The sequence below is a fragment of the Rousettus aegyptiacus genome, unplaced genomic scaffold (genome assembly GCF_014176215.1).
Source record: "Rousettus aegyptiacus isolate mRouAeg1 unplaced genomic scaffold, mRouAeg1.p scaffold_m13_p_15, whole genome shotgun sequence".
Taxonomy (NCBI): domain Eukaryota; kingdom Metazoa; phylum Chordata; class Mammalia; order Chiroptera; family Pteropodidae; genus Rousettus; species Rousettus aegyptiacus.
This window is the reverse complement of record NW_023416290.1, coordinates 60185882-60207285: the sequence shown is the minus strand read 5'-3', so window position 1 is coordinate 60207285 and position 21404 is coordinate 60185882. Positions and strand designations below refer to the sequence as shown.

Here is a 21404-nt window from a genome sequence, read left to right as displayed (position 1 = left end):
AGAAGCAAAACCCCAGCCGAATGGACCACGACCACACAGGAGCACGCGGGACACACACCCGGACCGGCCCGCGTGGCCGCAGCCCCTCAGGCACCAGGCGCCGCGGCTCCGTGTGGCTCCCTCCCTGTCCTCATGCCACTCACCAGTAGGGGGACTTTTACTGTAAGGGCATCATCTAGTTCAGTTGCTGACGGTTCGCCTTTATCACCTTTATGACGGTGACCAGGGACACAGCTAGAGAATTAGTCAAGGGTCAAATTCACATGCAGAAGAGGAAAGGCTTTTGTAAACCTTTTGGTCACATTCATTTAAAAAAAAAATCAGCTTGATTGAGGCATAATTTTCATGTCATACAATGCACCCATTTTAAGTGAACAATTGGGTGAGTTTTGAGGAACGTCTGGCCACCTGCGGTGAGCCGGCCCCGCCTGGCGGAAGTCCTCGTGCCTTCCCGCCACTTGGCACGCCCGCCCGGTGCCCATGTGTGTTCGTGGTGCCGCTCCTCTCGCCGCGGTGGCCAGACATGGAAAGGACATCTGTGTCCACATTTCCCTTTGCACAGGGCGCCAGGCTCACGGGCCTGCGGGCCCCTTACTCCAGCAGGACTCATCTTAACCAGTGACATCTGCAAAGACTCAGTTTCCGAATGAGGTCGCATTCTGAGGTCTTGGGGTTAGGACTCCAGCATATGAAAGGTGGGGGACACAGTTCAGACTGTGACGCTGAGCTCGTCAAATAAATTGGGGGACTTGAGGAGGTCAGCACGGCCTCTTCCGTGGCGGCTTGGACGGGTCTGGTTCCGGAGGTTTCCAGGCCCCTCTCCGCCGCGCTTCTGGCCTCCCGTGCGCATCTTTTACTCTCCCCGCTGTCTTCTGCCTTCTCCCCGCCCTCCCTCCCCTCTCCCTGTGAGTTTGGGGGTTTCCTATTGGCCTTTCGGTTCACTGATCCTTTTCCGACTTCTCTCCGCAGTTGTGAGACCCACTTTTATCTTTCAGTAAATTGTATTCTTCCTTCGAGGTGCTCAGTTTGAGTCCTTTCAGGGAACCCAACCCCCTGGGGAAGTGCTCCCTGCTACCCGTGTCTCCCCAGTCGCCCGCCCTCGTCACATTTACTTTACAGCCTCTCTCTTCGCTAGCTCCGGTCTTTGAGTCACCTCGAGGTCTGTTTCCGTCTTCTCATTTTTCCTCTTGGATTCCAGTCACATCACTCTGCCTTTTGAAATGCCTTGCAAGTTTCACTGGTAACCGCGATACATGCTGTAGGGGTCCAGGGTGGCCTTGTCTTCTCCTGCCCTCTGCCAGGCAGGTAGTGTGGCCTGTGGCCTTCAGCCTTGGGGGCAGAACTGGGCCGGGGCTGGGTGGTGGTTTTGGTTTTGGTGGGGCTCAGTCCTTAGGACCTCGTGGGGCCCCCAGGCTGCCAGTCCAGGGCCCGCGGTCTATCCGGGCCCATTCCTCTAGGGGGCCCTGAGAGCCAGGCCTAGTTTCCTTAATGCCACCCTCTAAATCCCACAGCCTGGCTGAAGGTCTCTCTTCACGTTTATGTCTGATATTTCTGCTCAGCTATGTGTCTTTATAAGTGTAAAAATATTATCTAGCGATTTTATGTGTGCAGACTGGGAGCCTGGGCCCAGGTCCGTTGGGTGAGCTCCGGCTTGACAGTCCTCTGAAGGGCTTGGGCAGGGGTGTGGCATTGTCTCTGCAGAGCCAGGGAGGGCGGGCTCTGCTGCGAGGCCGGAGGCCGTCGTGGCCTTGATGCCGGAGAAAGGCATGTGGAGGGTACAGCGGGAAGGGAAGTGCCCCTGGCCCTTGCCGGCGGGCGGTGACAGGAGGACTTGGAGCCGCCCTCCGAGCAGCCTTCCTGGCCCGGGGAAGAGCTGCACGTGGAAGGGGGTGGGGCGCAACTTCAAGGGAGGGAGGGGCTGCACAGGAGCCCGAAGGCTGGGGAGTGGGTGACGTCTGTGTGCTTCAGGGACTGAGGACCCTTCACTGGAGAGGGTGGCAGTCGAGGAGGTGGAGGTGAGGGCGCCGCGTCCTGCTTCCTGAATGGGCTCCCGTGCCTGCCAGCCTGCTGCTGGGATGGGCAGGGGCCACCTTGGGGACCGGCCGTCCCTCGCGCCTCCCCTCCCCCTCCTGCTGCCCCAGCCGGACCCTGCCTGCACCATCGCTGTGGCCCTCGCTGGCTTCCCGCCTTCACTCAGAGCACTCTGGGCTCCTCCTGGAAGACTCCAGCGCTCCATCGCCGCCTGCAGCAGGCTTGGACTCCGGACCTTGGCACTCATGGCCGCCCACACCTGCCTCCACCACCCCTCCCCCATGCAGCCTCTCTCCCTTCCACCTGGTTCCCCCAACTGTGCCTCCCTGATTCCCTTAGGCTTTTAACTTTGCTGCCCACACTCCTGACTGCCTGCCCACCACGTGGCACTGAGCATAAGTCCAGAAGTCCACAGCCTTCTCTGTCACCTATCCTGGGACCGTTAGTGGCCGTGCGGCTCCTGCTTGTCAAGTTCATGCGTTCGCCTGTGGTGTGCCTGGCCCTGCACCAGGTGCTGGCTGACCTGGGTGTCCAATATGCAGGTCGTAGTTCCTGTTCTGAAGACACTTCCTGTTCAGAGACGCTGGGCAGGTGGCACAGGGCACCTGTGCTGGGCGTTCGGCAAGCTGGGGTCCTGTGCTGCCTCCGACTGTGATTTTTAACAGGCACCAGTGGCAGTGTGGCTTTTCAGGGCAGGGAGTGCTATGGGGACGTGCACACTTTATCGTTTAGGCTTGAAATCAAGAATAGCCTTTTTTATTACAGACGTAAATAAACACTTTTTATTGAAGAATAAATTAGCCTTCGTTGGCCTCGGAATAGTTGGCTGGGTCAGCGCCCTTCAGCGGAAGTCCCTGACACGTCTGCATTCAACAGGCGGGCAGCCGCTCACCAGGGCGAGGGCGGTGGAGGGTGATGGCAGCCACGGGGCCGCCGGGGAGGCACGGGGAGGGGCTGCCCGAAAGGGCTCATGTGGGTGCATCGGGGAGAGCTGGAGGGAGCAGGCTGTGGTCTGGATCGCGTGCTGTCAGGAAGGGGCGCCGTTCTGTGACATCGCCTTGACGCATCTTTGGAAGGACGGGAGGCAGACAAGAGGTCACTTGTAAAGATGCCGCAGAGCTTGGATTACGTAGGACAGGGCGCTGCTGGTCTTCTCATTGGCTTGGACAGTACCCACGTTTTGTCTGCACTCACACGTGGTCACATGTGGTCATCTCGTTATGACTGGTCACAGAAGGGTTTGTCTGACTCTGCTGCTGTGTGAAAGTGTTTAAATTCTACACAGAACACCAGGGCCTACATCTGAGAGTGCCAGGCCAGCTCTCAGCGACACCAGGGCCTCGCTGATAGGCCCAGACTGGGCCAGCTCCCAGATATCGGGGCGGGGCGGGGGGGCGCTGCCTCCTTCCTCACCTGAGAACTCCCGTGGCTCACCTCACAATTGTTGCGGCTGCATTCGGCTTCGTCAGTCAGCGTGACCCACCCAGTCGGACGGAAGCTGCCCCTTTCCTCCCCCGGGGGGGTGGGCGACGCGGCAGGTGCCCCTGGCCTGGCCAGTCCCTGTGGGGCTGGCTGCCTCCAGAGTCCTGGCCCCCAGGCTGCGCCCAGGTCCTGTCCGCCACATCTCCGCAGCTTCTTCCCTGCGCTCTTCACCTGTTCGCGCCTCACACATCTCCGAGGTTTTCCACTGCAGGCTCATCTTCCTCAGCACAAACCCAGCTGTGCTGCCGTCCCCCTCCCCTGCAGGACAGGTCCAAGCCCTCGCCCGTGTGTGGCCCTGGCTGTCCTTCCTGCAGAAGGACCTCTTGGTCCTTGGCCTGCCCCAGCCACGCCTCCAGACCCCGCCTCTCCTAGGACTCAGCCTGGCCCAGAGTTTGTCCTCCTTAAACTTCTCAAGGAAACAGTGTCCTCGCTTGGCGCTTGTGCCCGAGTCCCACCTTCAGCAGTGACTGCCGCTCCCCAGCCACGTGGGGCTCCGTGTCTCCTCAGTGTGAACCCGCTGGGTCTGTGAGCGAGTGGGACTGAGCAGGGTCCCGTGTGCGTGGGGCGCCAGCGGGCAGGCACCGGGGTGCAGGCCTGCTCCTGCTCAAGGAGACACCTGCGGGAGGTACGGAAGGGGCTCTGCCCAGCGCTCACATGGGACAAAGCAGAGTGACTAAGTGTGGCGGTTCCGGGCAGCTGCTGTGCAGGGCGAGGTGGATGCCAGAAGGGGCCCAGGTGGCAGTGTGTGTCCCAGCCCGGGGACGTGGGGCCTGCCTGTAGCTCAGGATGCGCAAGGTCAGGCCTAGGGGACGAGCGGACAGCAGGAGGCCAGCCGCGGCAGCCAGAGGGCACATGGGGGGCACTACATGCCAGGCAGGGAATCTGGACTTCAGCCTAACGGCAACCGCCAGAGGGTTCTAAGTAGGTGGGCGGCGTGGTCACTGCTGCGGAAACACCTGGCAGTGGAGCGGAGGGCTGGTGCGGGTGAGCTGACAGGTGACTGTGAGGCCTCGGGAGGCAGGTGGAGGTGGACAGGGAGACGGGAGTGAGTCAGGGAGGGAGAACAGCCGCGTTTCTGGCGTGGACGGCTGGCGATGGAGATGACGCAGGCGCGGCAGGTGAGTGGGAGGGCGGACGTGCTGTCGGACGGGCCGCAGCTGGGGAGACTGTGGAATCGGGGCGGGGGGCGGGGTGCTGGCCTGCAGAGTGCGAGTTCTTCACGGACACTGGGGTGCTGGTGCCGGCTAACGGAGAGTCGACGGGCTGCCAGGGAGAAGGTTGAGCGCCCCGGGAGGGGGCTCGCAGGCCCAGCTGGATGGAGGGCTGTGTGGAAGAAGGCTGTGGCGAAGGGTGTCCACTGTCGCTGGGAGCTCAGGGGGGCTCAGGGCGGGAAGGGCCTCAGGCAGAGCTGGGACCCGGGCAGCACGGGCACCCCACTGGGGAGGGTGAAGGCAGGGACAGCGGGCTGATCTCTGAATGAACACCTGGGAGCCAGGTCTGGCGGGGTGAGGGCTCCAGAGCTGGGGTAGTGACAGGCACAGGGCAGGACACGCAGAACCAACCAAGGCTGAGGACCTTTGAATGGGTGGGGCCTGACGAGGCAGCCAACGGTGCCAGAGGCAGGCCGAGAGGCCAGCTGGCCGAGTCCTCAGGCTCTGTCCGGCTCTCAGCCGGGGGCTCTAGTCTCCAGGTTTCAGGCGGGGAGGGGGGAGGGCTGTGGAGAGCCAGGCCTGGGCCGCATGCCAGGCATCCGAGGAGGAGCTCCCTGGGGCCTTGCAGGGACGGGGCTGGAGAAGCACGGCAGGCCTGCCCTGGGCGGGTCAGTGACCTAGGCTGCTGCCCCTCGGGCTCCGGGTAACATGGCAAGGGTCTCACAGGACCCTCCAAAGGCCGAGCAGTTCCCAGGAGTGAGCGGCAGACGCAACCTGGCCACTTACCATCATGTGAGCCAGGTGACGCGTAATGCTCAGGAGCCTCAGGAATCCTGGCACACACCTTGCAATGCGGCTGGGAAGACTGCGAGAAGGGAGTCGGGACGCGCGAGCGGAGGTTGGCTACTGTCACTGACCCGCGCCGTGAGCCATCTCGCCACCAGCGCCTGGTCCTGCCCCCTCTTCATCCTGGAGATACCTCAACCCTCCACCCCCAACCGCCGCCCGCTCCTGGAGGAACGGTGGGGAGAAGCGTGATGAGGAAGACACAGAGAGCAGAGGGTCCCCTTTATTGGAATTTTAAAGACAGCAGAATGAGAGGAGGGCATCCTCCCCTGGAACATTCCACCCTCCCTGCCCTCAGGGCTCAGCACAGGGACGAGCCCCTCACCCCTCAGGTCCCCCAGAGGGCAGTGCTCCAGGGCTGGGGTACAGAGGGGCAGGGGATACTCTACGGTGGGCGGGGAGAGGGGACAGGAGCGGAGACGTGCACCCTCACTCCTTGGCTCTATCCCTCTCCCCTGGGACCAGGTGTTGCCCCCTAGGGTGGGCTGGCAGACAAGGCTCATGCAACAGGGAGTGGGTAGGAGGCGGCACGGAAACCCCGCTCCGCTGCCCGTTGGCGGGGCGGGAGGGCTGCAAGGGGCCATGCTGGCCACAGTGGGTCCGAACGGAAGTATCTGCAGTGTACACACAGGAGGGTCGGAGGGGGCGTCCTCTGTCCCAGGCTGCGCCCGGGGAGGGAGAGGGGAGGTCCAGATGGCACTGCCACGCCAGCCACGCCGCCCGCGTGGGGCCCCGCATGTGCGCTGGGGCCCGGCTACTCCTTGGCGCGGCCGATGATGGTGAGGATGTACAGGAAGATGTTGATGATGTCCGTGTACAGGTTCAGCGCTGCGAACACGTACTCCTCCGGGCTCAGCGACAGCTGCTTGTTCCCCAGCAGCAGCTGGGTGTCCACTGCCAGGAACTGGGGCGACAGCGGGCAGTGCTGAGGGGCCCGCCCTCCCTCCCCACCCCGAGCCGCCCCGGGCGGCCCCCACTTACGCAGGTGAAGAGCAGTGCGCCGAGCGAGGCGTACACAATCTCCAGGATGCGGTTGCGGATGAAGATGCAGAGAATGGCAAAGACGATCAGCACCACCATGCTCACCAGGAGCACGCCCATGCACGACGTGAAGTCGTAGCGGGTCTGCGGGCACAGGGGACAGTCGGCAAGGACACGGCCGCGGGCCGGTGGCCTGCCTGGGGCCCTCGCCTGCATGGAGGTGACCAGCGCAACCCCTCACCTGCATGGAGAAGATGACCACTGTGAAGCAGACAGTGGTGGTGATGCCCACGGCCATGATGACGGCCTCGGTGTCGTAGAAGCTGGCGATCATGCCCACCATGTAGGACAAGCTGATGGTCAGGATTGACTGTGGGGACACGGGCCTTGGGTATGGGGGCCGCTCCTGCCCCACCGCCTCTGTCGGTGGGCCCTGGGGGCCAGGGGCTCGGGGTTTAGGGTTACCAGTGCAACGAGGTTCCAGGGGTGTTTTCGTCGGAAGTCCCCACAGCAGCTGAGGACGATGAGGGAGATGAAGAAGACGGCGTAGGAGACGTAGTAGGTCCAGACGTTCTCCAGAACAAAGCCCTTCACCTCGGTGACGAACGTGAACACGGCCACGGTGGACAGGGTCACGGACAGCTGCAGGGTCAGCACCAGGAACACCTGAGGGGGGAGCTGCTCAGAGCCCGGACCTGCGCCGCCCGCGCCGCCGCTGCCCCAGCCCCAGGCCCACCTTCCGGATGAAGGCCTGGCGGATGCTCTTGTCATCCCAGTTGGTCGCAGGGAAGTCCTGGTTGTCATAGTAGGAGGGGGGTCCCTCCTCGTGATAGTTCCCATGATGAGGTGCTGAGGGCAGGGATGGGCTGAGTCAGTGCCCCTCGTGGGTGTCTGGAGGCCCTGTCCTCCCCAGACCCCTTGACCCACTACTCACAGCCAGGGTCCTGTGCCGGGAAGGTCTGTGGTTGCCCATAGGGGTTGGGGGGAAAGGGGCTCTGTGGGTATGGCCCCTGGGGGTAGCCCCCTTGGGGGTATGGCCCCTGGGGGTAGCCCCCTTGGGGGTAGGGGCCCTGAGGGTAGCCCCCTTGGGGGTAGGGGCCCTGAGGGTAGCCCCCTTGGGGGTAGGTGCTGGGACCCTGGGGATACCCTGGCTGGCCATAGGGTGAAGGCTGGAATGTGGGCTGTGGATAAGGGCCCCCAGGGTAGGGAGGCAGGGGGGGCTGGGGCCCCCCAGGATATCCAGCGTTGGGGGGAGGATAGCTGTCCCCAGACACCAAAAAACTCTTCTCGTGGGGCATGGCCTCAGGTTCCGTGGTCTCCCCCTAGAGGAGAGAGAGAGGACAGTCAGCCCCGCGGTGCCAAGTCCCCGGACCGGCGGAGGGCCTGGGGCTGACCCACCTGCTGCTGGGAAAAAAAAACTCAGGAAAGTGGATTCACGACCTTTGCCCCGGGGGCTGTCGGGAACCCGGAGCAGCCGGGCCAGGAGGGTCGGGCGGGGACGGAGTGGCTGGGCATGGGGCTTCACAAGGCGCTGCTCTAGGCCCACCCCAAAGGTGGAGGAGGGGACAGAAGAGGGAATGACTGTCAGCCTCAGGATTTTTGTCTCCCGTCGTTTCTTAGAAGCAACTGGAAGGGCCTTTTCACCGCTGCTGGGGTCTCCCGGGGTCGGAGCCGGCCGGGTCCGGGCTGGGGGCGCGGTCAGGAGGTGTGGGGTGTGCCCGGACCCTCCCCTTCGCATCCCGCCCCTTAAGCAGCTTTAAGGGGCCAGAGCCTGCGGCTATTTCTATCCTAGGAAATCCCCAGGCCATCTGTGAGTGGCGAGAGCCCTGACCCCTCTCCGGGAGCAGGGCCCGATGGTCCCTCGCTCCTGGGGTAGGGGGAGCAGGCCTGGATCCGCTGCCAGGGTGCCTGCCAGTGGGGTACGCCAGGAACAGCGGGGTGCGGGGGTGTGTGGGGGATGGAAGCGACCAGAGGGCGTGCGGAGAAACAAAGCAGGCGTGGGAACAATGTGGGTGGGGGCGGTGGCCAAAGAACCCGCCCCGAGGCCGGGGTGGGCCCTCCTGCCGGGTCCGGGGGGCGCTCGGGCCGCGGGTCCCAACGCCGCCGCAGCGCGACGCCTCCTTTCTCCCGCTCAAGGCCGCGGCTCCCCGCCCCCCACCGCCCCCGTCCCGGCCCTGAACGGGCCGTGCGTTCCGGCCGCACCGACTGACTGACCCACGGCAGCGCCGCTCAGCTGCGCAGGGTCCGCGCGGGGGCGGCCAGTCGGGCGACTCGGCGGGTACATACGTTGCTGGGCTTGGGCCGGGGACTCACCACTAGCGGGGCGCCTCAGGATGGTGCGCCGGGTGTCCGCTGTGCGGCCGCGCGGTCAATGGCCGCTGCGCCCGCACCCGAATCCGCGCCCGCTCCGCAGCCGGCTTGGCTGGGCCTGCGCCTGCGGCTCGGGAGACGCAGCAGGGCCTTGTGACGGGGCGGGGCCGGGCGGGGCGTCGGGGGCGGGGCCTGGCGACGCGGGGCGGGGCCGGCGGCGGAGGGGCGGGGCCGGCGGCCGGGTCGCGCTGCGAATGCGGCGCGGCTTCTGGGGACGCTCTACCTGCTGCGGACGCCCTGCTGGTTGCTGTCCGAATCCCAGGCCCGATTCCTGCGTCCCACACTGTCCGCCAAAGGGCGGAGTTGGCCGGGGGCGGGCTGAGGTCTAGCCTGGCCAACTGGGTTCAGGGAATTGAGAAATTCACTCCCAGACCTGGGATCGCCGAGGCTGCCAGGCACTCTCCACCCTTCCTTGGCCTTCAAAACACTTTCTTTCCCTTTTCATCCGAGGCTCTCCCAAAACAAGAGTCCTAATCATTAATCGCCCATCGTCTCTACAAGTCACTGAGAGCAAACTATTCCAGGCCCCACATGAGGCGTTTTATTCTTACTTGACCTCATCACACTTTCACCTCTGCAAGGCCGTATGTAATCCTTAGCCCTGTTCCACAGCTAAGGGGCTGAGGCTTCGAGATGCCCCAGGCCCGCAGGCCAGCTGCACTTGTTCCCTGAGCTCTGCCCATCCTGATTGCCACAGCCAGGGACATCCCCTGCTGGATGGCCACTTGGAGCCCCCCCTGCAGCAGGGCCTCTCCACTGGAGCCTACAGCCCTGGCTGTGCTCCCCTGGCCCTTGCACAGGCAGCTTCTCCCAGGCCCCGAGGTGGTTCAGCAAAGGCGCTGTCGGAGCTGTGGCATGCTTCTTCAGAATTTAACAAGTGGGTCTATAGAGGCGAAGCCCTTGTGTACCCTTAGCTGGTGCGTGTGGTCGACACTCCTGTCGCGGCCGAGCCCTAGCTACCACCCGTTTCACAGCTGGTTTGTGGAAATTAACAATCTGGTCGCAATGCGGGCGCACCGCCACCTGTGGCAGGTCTTCTGCGGCAGCCATCTGCGTAGTGAGTGGAGTCACACAGCTATTAGGAGGGAGGGAGCCCTAGGAATAGAGGATTCACAGAGTAGGCAGGGAGGACCTGGGGCTTCATGAAAGTAGAAGCTCATTCAATTCGAGGAGCCTTATTTAAGAAAATCAATGAAAAATTGCATGTGAAGTTGAGGTCAGAGCCTTGGAAGTGGCCTGTGCATGTCAAAGATCCTTAAAGAAGACTTTCAGGTGCAAATTAAATCCACCACCTGAGCCATGTAAGGGGGGTCACAGAAGAGGGGTGGCCAGGTAGCTCTATGGGAAAGGCTTGTCCAGGCAGAGGAATGGGGCCAGAGATGGGATTGGGGCCCGGTTGGGCTGAGCCTGGCAGGGCCTCCTAAGGACTTTGGCTTCTACATTGGTCCGAGCCGTGGCAGCTGTTGGTGCCACTTTAAAAGGCTTTCTCTGCCCACTCTGTTGTGGAGGGGCAGTGGAGGCAGGTGGGAGTGGCAGAGGGGAATGAGTTTGGTTGATGTAGTGATCCAGGGGAAGGATGGCGGAGGCTCGGACCAGGGCGGGGTTGTGGGCTGGGCAGGTCCTCAGCGCCCTGGAGGAGCAGCAGGGCTGGAGGCTGGGCTTCAGTGGGCTGAGGGGTAAATGGGAGGGGGGAGGGGGAGCACACCTCTTTGAGAGGCTGGAAGCAAACAAAGCATGGGCAGTGGGGGTAGGGCTCTGCGGCAAGAGGCAGCCTGGTGTGAGGCCCCGGCTGTGCCTCTGTTCCCCCTTCTGTGATGGGTTGCTGCGGCAAGGCACAGTGCCTGCACCTTCCAGGGTTAGCCATGCTGACAACGATGATGGCAATGAGCCGCAGGAAGGGAGCGGCGGAGACGGGAGGAAGGCTGTGTTGGGAGCCACTTGTAAGCCAAGGGCGGGACCTGCTAACCTTCAGCTCTCAGGAAGGCTGAGGTCTGGTCACCTGCTACTTGTGAAGGGTGAGGAGCAGGTTGGGGGAGGCTCCTAGGCAGAATTGGAAGTCAGCTTGAGCTGGGGGCATGCCCAGAGACCCAAGCCACTCATGCTGCGGGGCAGGGACGCACAGCAGCTTGAGATCCCTGAGTGTGGACGATGATGGGTTTAGTGGGAAGGGTAATTGGCCGTTTTGAGGTTCACAGTGAGAAGCCAGTGGAAGCGGAGGACCACAAAGGGCCACTCCCCCCCACCCTGCCAGCCAGTGGGCTGGGGTGGGGCCGGTGGGCTGGACGGAGCGTAGGAGCCCAGTCAACACCCGGCTGAGAGCACTTTCCAGGCTCAGGCACTGGGTGTGGGAGAGTGGGGGAGGGGGCAGGGCAGGGAATGTCCTGCAGGAGGGCCTTGAGGGGCCTGCCGTGGGAAGAGCAGCACCTTTGAGGCAGCCACGGCCCCCAGCGCTGCAGGCCCCTCCCACCGTCCCTTAGACAGTTTCACTTTTGTTTTCCGGTCCCAGGCCTTCTGCCGACAGAGCAGGAACAAGTCCTGGCTGAGGGCCTCGGGTGGGCTGGCCCAGGTGCTGGGCCGCGTTCAGCACTGCCCTCGATTAAGGGGGCAGCAGGGGGTACTGCCGCGGGCCTGGAGGGGGCTGAGGGGGCCTGGGAGGCCGTTACCCTACGCCCCCGGTCCTGGCCCCAGGGCTGTGATGGCAGAGGCTGAGGCGGAGGAGGGGGCAGCAGTGGAGCTCGGAGGGCTGTCCCCCAGCGTCTCTGACGAGCTGCTGATGCTGTACTTCGAGAACCGCCGACGCTCTGGGGGGGGGCCCGTGTTGAGCTGGCAGAGACTCGGCCACGGGGGCGTTCTCACTTTTCAGGAGCCTGCAGGTGAGGGGCTGATGGAAGGAGGTGGCCGGGGCCCCCATGGGACTCTGGCCCTGATGACCCCCCACCCCCCCACCCGCAGACGCTGCGCGAGTTTTGGCGCAGGAGCACACACTGCAAGGTGCTCGGCTGAGCCTGTGGCCCGCCCCGCCCCGTGCCCCTGCCCGCCTGCTGCTCCAGGGACTGCCCCCCGGCACCACCCCACAGCGCCTGGAGCAGCATGTCCAGGCCCTGCTGCGTGCCACAGGGCACCCGGAGCAGCCCTGCCGCGCCCTGGCCAGCCCCCGCCCGGACCGGGCTCTGGTCCAGCTGCCCAAGCCCCTCTCTGAGGCAGGTGAGAGGCGGGACCGGGGCAGGTGTGTCTGTCAGGGGCACTGCCCTGAGCCAACTCACGCCTCCCCCACAGAAGTTCGTGAGCTGGAGGAGCAGGCCAGGACCCTGGGCCTGGAGGGGGCCGAGGTGTCCCTGGCGCGGGTGCCGCAGACCCGGGCTGTGCGTGTGGTGGGCGGCCCATCGGCAGCAGACCTGCTGCTGCTGGAGCTGTACCTGGAGAACGGGCGCCGCAGCGGGGGCGGCCCCCTGGACGGCCTGCGCAGCCTGCCGGGGGCCGCGGGCACCGTCGTCTGCTTCCGGCAGTGGCAGGGTGAGTGCGGCCGCACCGCGCCGGCCCAGCCGCCCCTCTGAGCAGCCCCGACATCCCGTCCTCTCTCTTCCTCCCAGTGGCTGAGCAGGTGCTGCAGCGGGAACACTGGCTGCAGGGCTCACAGCTGAGCCTCGTCCCCCACTACGACGTCCTGGAGCCTCAGGGCCTTGCTGAGGACACAAGCGGAAGGGACCACTTGGCAGAGTTGGGGCCTGGGGACACCGAGCACGTTCCCCTGGAGACTGGAGGGCCAGGAAGGGCACAGAAGGGTGCAGGGACTGTGATCTTGGGCTCTGAGGAGGCACCAGGACAATTAGGAACCTTCTTCAGGACAAGTCCCATAGGGTCTGTGGGACAAGCTGGGCCAGTCATCTCAGGGCCCGTGGGGTCACCGGGGCGGGAGGGGCCAGAGAGCCTGGGGCCCATGGGGTCACCGGGGCGGGAGGCCCCGGAGAGCCTGGGGCCCGTGGGGTCACCGGAGCGGGAGGCGCCGGAGAGCCTGGGGCCCGTGGGGTCACCGGAGCGGGAGGCGCCGGAGAGCCTGGGGCCCGTGGGGTCACCGGGGCGGGAGGCGCCGGTGGAGACGGTGCTGTCCATGGAGCCGGGAGCACTGCGCTTCATACAGCTGTACCACGAGGACCTTCTGGCTGGTTTGGCAGACGTTGCCCTCTTCCCACTGGAAGGATCGGACGTGACCGGCTTTCGGGTGAGTACCTCTGAGGACCCTCCCCTTTGGCCTGCTCCCCCACTGGGGGTTCTGGGCACCTTTCCTGTGCCCTAAACCGGCGCCTGGCCCCCTGTGGTCCTGCAGCTCTGCGGAGCCCTGGGCCCCTGCCAGGCAGCTGAGGAGTTTCTGCAGAGTCTGCTAGGCAGCATCAGCTGTCACATGCTGAGTCTGAAGCTCCCGGGCAGCGCCAGCTTCCTGTTGGGCCCAGAGGGGCAGCGCCTCCTTCGGGGGCTGGAGGCTCAGTTCCGGTGTGTCTTTGGGACAGAGCGTCTGGCCAGGGACGCCCTGAACACAGACCCTGGAGAGGTAGAGATGGAGCCCGCCCCGCCTCCCCTTTCTCACAGTTTCGTCCTCGGCGCCTCTTGCACCCCTGCTTAGAGGCCCGGGAGGGGTGTGTGCCCACTGGGCCCCGCCATTCTCTCCTGGCAGGCGGACCCCACCGAGGCCCTCCAGGCCCTCCCTGGCCAGTCCCATGCTCTGTGGCCCCCAGAAAGTACAGGCGGTGACCAGGAGAAGCTGAGCCTCGGTAGGGCTGCCCGGGGATACTCTGCACATCTGGCGGTCCCTCCTCGACGTCACCTTCCGCCCCGCTCTGCACTCCCACCGATTTTGTGCCCTCATGTCCCCTAAACCCTCTCTCCATCTTTCACCCATCCCCTGACTCGTCCTCTCCTTCGGCCCCACCTGGCTGGGCCTGACCCCTCACCCAGTGTCTCTCCCTGTTCCCAGAGGAGGTCCGAGAGCTGCTGACCAGCCTGGAGGGCCTGGATGGGGAGGACCAGCTGCCTGAGGGGCTGGGGGAGGAGGAGCCTGAGGAGCAGCCCGAGGAGGAACCTGACCCCATGGCTGAGGAGGGGCCCCCTGCCCCCGGTGCTGGGGTGCCTGCGTGGCTGGAGGAGGCCGAGCTGCAGCTGGCCCTCCACCGGTCACTGGAGCCACAGGGCCGGGAAGCTGAGCGGGAGGAGGCCGCCGCGCTGCGGCGAGCTCTGGCCCTCTCCCTGCTGGAGCCAGTCCAGGCGCAGGCCGAGGAAGGGCTGCTGGCGGGTGGCCCGGCCCAGCTGCTGGTGCACGTGGCCTTTGAGCAGGACCTGGAGGAGCTGGACCAGGCTCTAGGGGCCGCCTTGGAGGGTCACCTCCGGGAGGAGACAGTGGGGCTGCGGGGCCACACGCTGCCTGCAGAGCTGCGCGCCCGCCTGGAACGGCGCCATGGCGTGAGTGTCGCCCTTCACGGTGATGGCGCTGTCCTGCGTGGCTTCGGGGCCCAGCCCGCCCGTGCGGCCCGCCACTTAGCGGCGCTGCTGGCTGGCCCCCGAGATCAGGGTCTGGCCTTCGTCTCAGAGGCTTCGCGCCCCACCCGTAAGTCTGCTCCTGGGACTGGGAGTCCATGGGGTGAGCCAGCTCTCAGGGACCAGTGTCCCATGCACGGCCCAGACCCTGCTCCCCGTGTGCCAGTGCCACAGCAGCAGCTGGAGGGGCCCGCGGGCAGGCTGGAGTGTCTGGCCGAGAGTGACAGGGAGTTCCAGACGGTGGTGCAGGCCTTTTACGACACCTTGGACGCCGTCCACAGCAGGATCCACGTCGTCCGGGTGAGTCCACGCCCTGTCTTGTCAGCCTCATGGCCTCCTGAGCTCATGGCACCATTTTCACCTTGCAGAGCCTGTGGGCGGCCATCGTTGCCCGTGTCAGGGTCCACTGGCCAGGAGCTGCCCGGCACGGGGCGGTCTGGATGCTCTCAGGGGGATGAGAGCACCAGGCTTGCAGGCCGGTCCCTGCCCAGAGGGCCTTCCCAGAGCCTGGGCGTGGAGGCCGGGGGCGTGACCCTCTCCACACCAGTTCCCTCCTCTGGAGCATGGGGTGGGGATGCCACCTCGTGGCTACTGCGAGGACTACTCACTCCACAGACACGTGCCGTGCTGCTCTGGGGCCCTCCTGCCGCCCTCAGGGTCTGCTCCACGGGCAGAGGGCTCACTGCCACTCCTCCCGAATGTGGCATCTCAGCATGAGCACCCTTCAGAATCGGCTGGGACCGGTGGGTGGGAGCCGGAGTGTAACCCCGGGAGTCCCAGAAGTCCCTTGCCTGGGTGCCAGGCGAGGAGACCTGGAGGGACTGGGGTGGCAATGAGGGTGGGCGTCGGAGGGCAGCGCAGCCAGGGGCGAGGGCTGAGGAGGGGCTCTGCCAGGCTGCTCTCTGGCCGGTGAGCGTGAGGGCAGTGCCAGGCCGGGGCGGAGACCAACTGGGAGCCACAGGGCCAGTCTGAAACTGAGAAGAGGGGAGGGGTGGGCACAGCTGGAGCAGAGAGAGGGCTGAGTGCTCAGAGCTGATGGCAAGGCGCGCAGAGAGCTGGCCACACGCGAGCAGGGAGGGACAGCGGCACGCTGGGCTCATTGTGCTGGCAACACCAGGCGGGTGCTCCTGACTCCTGATGCGGTGAGCCCAGCAGCCTCAGTGACCTGAGCCGATCAGAAATGCAGAACCTCTGGCCTGCCCCAGGCCTGGCCCAGTCACCCGCCGCCACCTGCCACCGCCGCTTTCCTGCAGACGAGTCCCCTGAGTTTGGAGAAAGGGCTTCTCCTCCGGCTCTGCGCTTAGCGGCTGTCAGTTCTGTGCTGAGATGGAGGAGGGGTGGCTGCACTCAGATCCCTGGCTCGGGGCTGGCTGAGTAGCGACGTGCCCTTGAGTCTTCCGGCGAGCGCCACTGTGACTTCAGAGGGTTCAGCCGAGGCTCCTTTTTCACGTAACTTTAGACACTGTTTCTGGCCTCCCTTTCCCCCTCTTTCACCACCCCGCCCCGTCCATCTCAGTTTGGTCGGCTATGTTCTTTTCATTCTGTTGTCAAGGTAGACAGACGTCATCTTCTGTTCTGTAACCATCACAAAGCTCCATCTTTGGGTCAATAGGTCAATGGATATAAAATGATAATGAAAAAATATTTATCATTGAACCATAGAGCAAATAGTGAAATAAATTCCTAGTTGTTAACACCGGGGTACATGACAGAGAATGTTCTAGGATTCAAGGACTAACGGCCGTCCGTGTTTTCCACTTTCTCCATTTCTTTCTGTGCTGTGCTTGGCTGCCGGGTCACACTCTCCACGCCCCCTGGTCACCCGCGTGCAGAGATTCTTTTTCTGTTTAGTAGAAGTGTCTCCCCAAGTGGGCAGTAAACATCTTGGGCTTTTACATTTAGTTTGCCTTTTACAGTTAGGGGTAATTTGCAACTGTAATTTGACATTGGTGTCAATTATTCTTTTTAAACGAAAATTGCTATGTGTTTACCTGAGACATTTCTGTTAACTTACTGAGCACAGCTGCTTCTGGCCTGTCTTCAGATATTCTGATTCTGTCTTCACCATCAACAGTTTGGCAGGGTGGAGTCTATGGCCACGCCACCCTGAAGGTCCCTGATCTTGTCTGATCTTGGAAGCTAAGCAGGGCCGGGCCTGGTTAGTACTTGGATGGGAGACCACCTTGGAATACCAGGAGCTGTAGGCATTTAAATAAATAAATAAAATAAAGTTAACGATGTTAAAAAAACAAAACAGTTTGGCCGGGTGGAATATTCAGAATGAAAATATTTGTCTTCAGATCTTTGAAACACATTACTTTTTTTCTTTAAAAAATTTTTTTGTTGTTGTTCTTGGGAAGTTAAAAAAAATTCTTCAGTCTCTTAGCATCCAGTATTGGCAGTGATAAGCCCAGTGCATGAACGCAAGACTTTTTTCCATTGTGTGTTGATGTGTGTGTGTCTATGTCTGTGTGTGTCCCGACACTTGTAGATTCATTCTCTTTGGAGGCTGAAATTTTCCAGCAGGTGGTGGCAGGGACATGTCCTTCCCCATCGTCCTGGGCGTTTTACGGAGCCTCCCACCTGAAGATGCCACCTGCAGCTGGGGGAAACTGCCTTCCATTCCGTTCTCTCTCGCTCCCACCCCCAGTCTGTCTGTCATCTTCTTGTGGCAGTCCGCAGACCTGAGTCCTCCATCCCGTCTTTGTCTTTTCTTGACTCTGCACTCGGAGTCACTCCTTAACTCCTCCCGCGTCATCTTATTATGCGGCCCACCCACTGGATTTAGTCGGTAATTCCGTTGTTTTTTTAATAAAATATTTTCAATTAGCAGTCCATCAACGCCATCCTTCATGGAAGAACCTGCCGTTTTTCAGAGTACTTCTCTTTCACAGCAGCTAGTCTTTTAAGGATAGATTATTCTTCTGCACCCCTCTGCAGAGACTAGGTAGACTAGTTTAGAAACTCTTTGCGCCCCTGAATTGGCTCCTCCGCCACTGTCTGGTGGTCTGGTCACCTTGGTCTTCCTGGTACTGGAGGTGGGGGGCCGGAGGGGGGGCATCACTTGGTGTTGGGAGGGAAGGCCTGTCCCCAGTGTGGACACCTGGCTCAGCTTTTCTCTGTGGAGACCTGCACATGAGTGCTGCGCTCTGGCGAGTGGCTGAGTTTGCCCACCTGCAGGCCTCCCCGGAAGCCCTCCAGTGCCACCTGGGGCCTCATCCAGGTGACTAGTGTCCAGGGGACTAATGCGACTAATGTTGGCCGCCGGGCAGAGCAGGACTGGAGTTGTGCGGTTTCCCCTGACTCTGACCTCCAACACCGGGCTCAGCTCTGCCCTTGCGGCCCCAGGGCTGGAGAGGGTCTCAGAATAGCCCCGTCGCCTCCCGCCACCGCAGGTGGAGCGCGTGTTGCACCCGCTGCTGCAGCAGCAGTACGAGCTGCACCGGGAGCGGCTGGAGCAGCGCTGTGACCGCCGCCCGGCCGAGCACGTCCTGTACCACGGCACGTCAGCACAGGCTGTCGCAGACATCTGCACGTATGGCTTCAACCGCAGCTTCTGCGGCCGCAATGGTGAGACCTGGGCTGGGCAAGGGCGTGGGCTCTGCGGGCCGGCGACCCTGACCCCCGCCCATCCCACCCGCAGGCACGCTCTACGGGCAGGGGGTGTACTTCGCCAAGCGCGCCTCCCTGTCTGTGCAAGACCGCTATTCGCCCCCCAACGCTGACGGCCACAAGGCGGTGTTCGTGGCGCGCGTGCTGACCGGTGACTACGGGCAGGGCCGCCGCGGGCTGCGGGCGCCCCCTCTGCGGGCCCCGGGCCACGTGCTGCTGCGTTACGACAGCGCCGTGGACTGCCTCCGCCAGCCCAGCATCTTCGTCATCTTTCACGACACCCAGGCGCTGCCCACCCACCTCATCACGTGCCAGCACATGCCCCGGGCGCCCCCCTCCTCCAGGAACCCCTCTGGGCTCTTGGGCTACTCCCCGGCTACCTGACCCTAGAGGTCCCTCTCGACCCTGCCGCTGACCTGCTCCCCAGGCTTCCGCTCCGCACAGCCTGACTGCCCCCTTGGCTGCGCGAGCTGTCCCTGGAGGCGCTCCTGCCGCAGTGCGGGGACAGGCGGTGCGACGAGGAGGGCTGAGGCCCAGTCCCCGCCTGGACCGGCCAAACCACCAGGGGTCAGTAGAGTCCAGGAGGAGGGAGGAGGACCCGACACCGCCCGAGCCTGACTCTGTCATTTGAATAAACGTGAAACCAGGTGGAGAACCTGCTGGAGCGTCGGCCCGACCTCCTTTGGTGGGGGAGGGACCTTGCCGTGGCTAGGGGTGTGCGGAGGCCGCTGCTCCTTCGGAGCGGTTGTAGGCGGCCAGCCGAAGCCGGACCCGGCGCACACCAGAGATCCCGCGTCGCCTTAGTGTAACTGTCACGCACGCTCCTCCAACAACGTCTCCTGGCCGACCCGCCCGCCCTGTACGCGCGGGGACGGGGGCGCTGCCCAGCCGCGCGGTCTCCGTGAGCCCGCGGCCCGGCGCAAACACGGGTGCCCGGATCGAGCGGGCGGTGCTGGGTTTGGAGCCGGGGCGGGGCTCCGGGCTCGCCCCGCCTGCGCCGCCTCCGCGGCTCCCTCGGTCCCAGCAGTCTTGCTGCGGCGGCCGAGCCTAGTCGAGCTGAGCCACCAGGCAAGTACGACCCAGGCGGGGATGGCGAGGCGCGCGGCGCGGCAGCCGCGGGGCGGAGCGGGGGCCCTCCCGCCGCAGGCGTCCGGGAACGAGGGGCTGCGTCGCGGCCCATCCTCCTTCGGGAGGACACCACCTCTGCGCGCTGGAGGCTGCGGAACTGGACGGGCGGTGCCCGGGGTGTGGGCAGGAAAGGCTGCTGAGTTGGGGTGGCGCGGGCGACCGCGGGCGCGGGGAGGGGGCTGGAGCAGAGGCGGCGGGCGGAGGAGACTATGGGAGGTGGGGCGGGTGGCCCCCAGCCCAGTGACCGCTGACTCCTCCCCAGCCCTTAGCCTGAGGGAGGAGGCACAGAGCCCACATTGTACCCCTGCGCCACCCCACCCCCGCCGGGACAGAGCCCCATTCACCTCCCGCACGCCGGCGCTCTTGGGGTCGCGGAGCTGAAGAGCGCGCGCGCGTGGGTGTGCGTGCGCCCCGGCCGCGCCGGCGGTGCGGTGAGCGTGCGCGCAGCGGGGCTGCTGGAGCCGCGGCCCGCGCTCCCCGCCGGCCCACGCCGCTGCGGCTCCGGCTATTTATAGGCATCATTGCAGAGACTGAGGTGGGACTGTGGGGGCCCTGGGGAGTCGTAGAGGCTGAGACAGCTTGGAGGTAGAGCGCCGTTGCCCAGGGGATGGGGTCGGGGTCCTTCCAAGATGGGAGGGGAGGGGTGCCCGTCAGTGTTTCCTGGTGGCCTGGCTTCCCTGCTGATCAGAGGACTGAGGAGACAGGGTCCGGGTTTGGGGGAAGGTGGGGTCCGTGACTAAGGGAAGGTAATCTGGGCCTCCCCTCCTGTTTGACAGGGTAGAGGGTGGAGTCAGTGTCCTCCGATGGGGTCAGCCCATGGGTGACAGCTTGGAGGGTTCTGTGACTAACAGAGGGAGTGGCAGTCAGTGGGGGGGGTCACTGTCCTAGTGATACACTGGAGGGGTGTGGTCAGTGCCTGGGAGGGGTCCCTGTGTGGTGCCTGAGGGATGAGCTGGAGAGGTGAGGCCAGCTGTGGATGGGGGGAGAGGGTCGTTGTCGCCTGGGTTGAGAGGGTGGGGATACATGGGGACATAGAGGGGTGTGGGCGTCAGTGCCCAGGTGATAGGGTGGATGGGGTGGAGCCAGTGTCCGGGTGAAGAAGGAGGCGGGTCAGTGTGCAGTGCCCCCCGGAGGTGTGACCCCTTCCTGCCTCTTCCGCAGGCCATGTCGGGAGAGGACCACGAGGTGCGGACAGTGGCCGAGGATGGCTCCAATGGAGGCAGTGGCTCACCCAGCCCTGGGGACACACTGCCCTGGAACCTGGGGAAAACACAGAGGAGCCGGAGGAGTGGAGGTGGCTCGGGGGGCAATGGAAGTGTCCTGGACCCTGCTGAGCGGGCAGTCATCCGCATTGCAGGTGAACGAGGGCATGTCTGTTTAGTTTGTAATCACTCGCTTGTTGACTTAGCGACTGCTGTGTGCTGTGTACGGGTGAGAGAGTGATCTGCAGGTCAGAAAGGGCCCCTGCTGTCCCAAGTGACTGCAGACAGCACAGCGCCACCTGCTGGCCCCACCCGGTCTGCCACGGGGGCGGGAGGTCTGGCGCTGGCTGCGCCATCACTGGCTTGGTGATAAGGTTCCAGCGCCCCAATGATTGATGTTGATACTTTCTTGGGCTCTTGGGGCACAGCTTCCTTCCAGGCCCCTGGGTCTTGGCTGCCACCATGGGGGGGGGCAGTAGAAACATGTAGATGCTGGACAGGAGGGTCCACCTGGTCGGCAGAGCCCCATCCCCTCCCTGAGCCTGAGCCTGGGCCTGGCAGTGCTCCCCAGTAGCTGCCGTGGGGGGAGGGGATGGGAAAGGCCCAGCGAGAGGTCCCAATAGCGTGGGGCTGGCAGTTGGACAGTGACCCCAGCCCTTGGTGACCTGAGGCTGGAAGCCACCAGCAGGATGTGCTGGGCAAAGGGAGGAGCCTGCCCAAGGTCTCTGGGCCCAGGCTGCTGTGGTCTCCCGACCCCATTCCTCGGGTTGGATGCCGGTGCTGAGGCGTCCAGAGGGCAGGGCTGGCCCCAGGCCTGCGGGCAGAGGCGGGCAGGCCAGCTGCTGAGCCAGGCTGGTGCTGCGAGCAGTGAGGGACGCCGTGGGCGGAAGCTTGGGGAAACGGGGGAGGCCAGGACGGCACGAAGGCGGGTCGCCAGCCCCAACCCCGGGCGCGGGGGCGGAGGGGCGCATGGCCCGCCGGTCTTTTTCACATTACCACATATGGATTTAACAACGAGGTCCTGTTTTACCCACGTGAAAGCCCATCAGGAACGCGCTTCCACAGCCCTCCCCCA

The 21404-nt window shown here is 64.0% G+C and overlaps 3 protein-coding genes and 1 pseudogene across 8 annotated transcripts in view; 3 read left to right on the top strand and 1 right to left on the bottom strand.

The window, feature by feature from the left end:
• Window positions 1–5702: 5702 nt before the first annotated feature.
• On the bottom strand, window positions 5703–8954 carry GRINA (glutamate ionotropic receptor NMDA type subunit associated protein 1). Its single transcript, XM_016131905.2, has 7 exons — window positions 8805–8954; window positions 7426–7813; window positions 7228–7340; window positions 6957–7157; window positions 6733–6861; window positions 6492–6635; window positions 5703–6414 (listed from the first exon to the last, which is right to left on the bottom strand). The coding sequence occupies exons 2-7, from the start codon at window positions 7787–7789 to the stop codon at window positions 6265–6267; spliced, it is 1101 nt and encodes a 366-aa protein (XP_015987391.2). The 5' UTR covers window positions 7790–7813; window positions 8805–8954; the 3' UTR covers window positions 5703–6264.
• A 2287-nt stretch (window positions 8955–11241) lies between these two features.
• On the top strand, window positions 11242–18658 carry PARP10 (poly(ADP-ribose) polymerase family member 10). Of its 5 annotated transcripts, none has more exons than XM_016131903.2 (10): window positions 11242–11734; window positions 11814–12065; window positions 12138–12374; window positions 12452–13080; window positions 13186–13407; window positions 13531–13627; window positions 13831–14457; window positions 14554–14687; window positions 17783–17957; window positions 18031–18658. In XM_016131903.2, exons 1-10 carry the CDS (start codon window positions 11557–11559, stop codon window positions 18381–18383), a joined length of 2904 nt encoding a protein of 967 aa, XP_015987389.2. In that variant the 5' UTR covers window positions 11242–11556; the 3' UTR covers window positions 18384–18658. The 5 variants fall into 5 exon arrangements, with proteins under 5 accessions (XP_015987389.2, XP_036089074.1, XP_036089073.1 ...); XM_036233181.1 differs by having other exon boundaries at window positions 11243–11734; window positions 12452–12861; window positions 12946–13080; window positions 13831–14687; XM_036233180.1 differs by having other exon boundaries at window positions 11243–11734; window positions 12452–12903; window positions 12946–13080; window positions 13831–14687.
• LOC118612128 lies at window positions 16476–16594 on the top strand (annotated as a pseudogene).
• A 307-nt stretch (window positions 18659–18965) lies between the features above and the next one.
• PLEC (plectin) overlaps window positions 18966–21404 on the top strand; it is a 51000-nt gene continuing 48561 nt past the window's right edge. The window contains exons 1-2 of one of the 2 annotated variants that reach the window (XM_036233172.1): window positions 18966–19067; window positions 20289–20484. In XM_036233172.1, the coding sequence (XP_036089065.1) occupies window positions 20292–20484 (193 nt within the window). In that variant the 5' untranslated portion in view covers window positions 18966–19067; window positions 20289–20291. Of the gene's footprint in view, window positions 19068–20259; window positions 20485–21404 lie in introns of those variants that run through there. The other variant, XM_016131831.2, reaches the window with a different exon arrangement.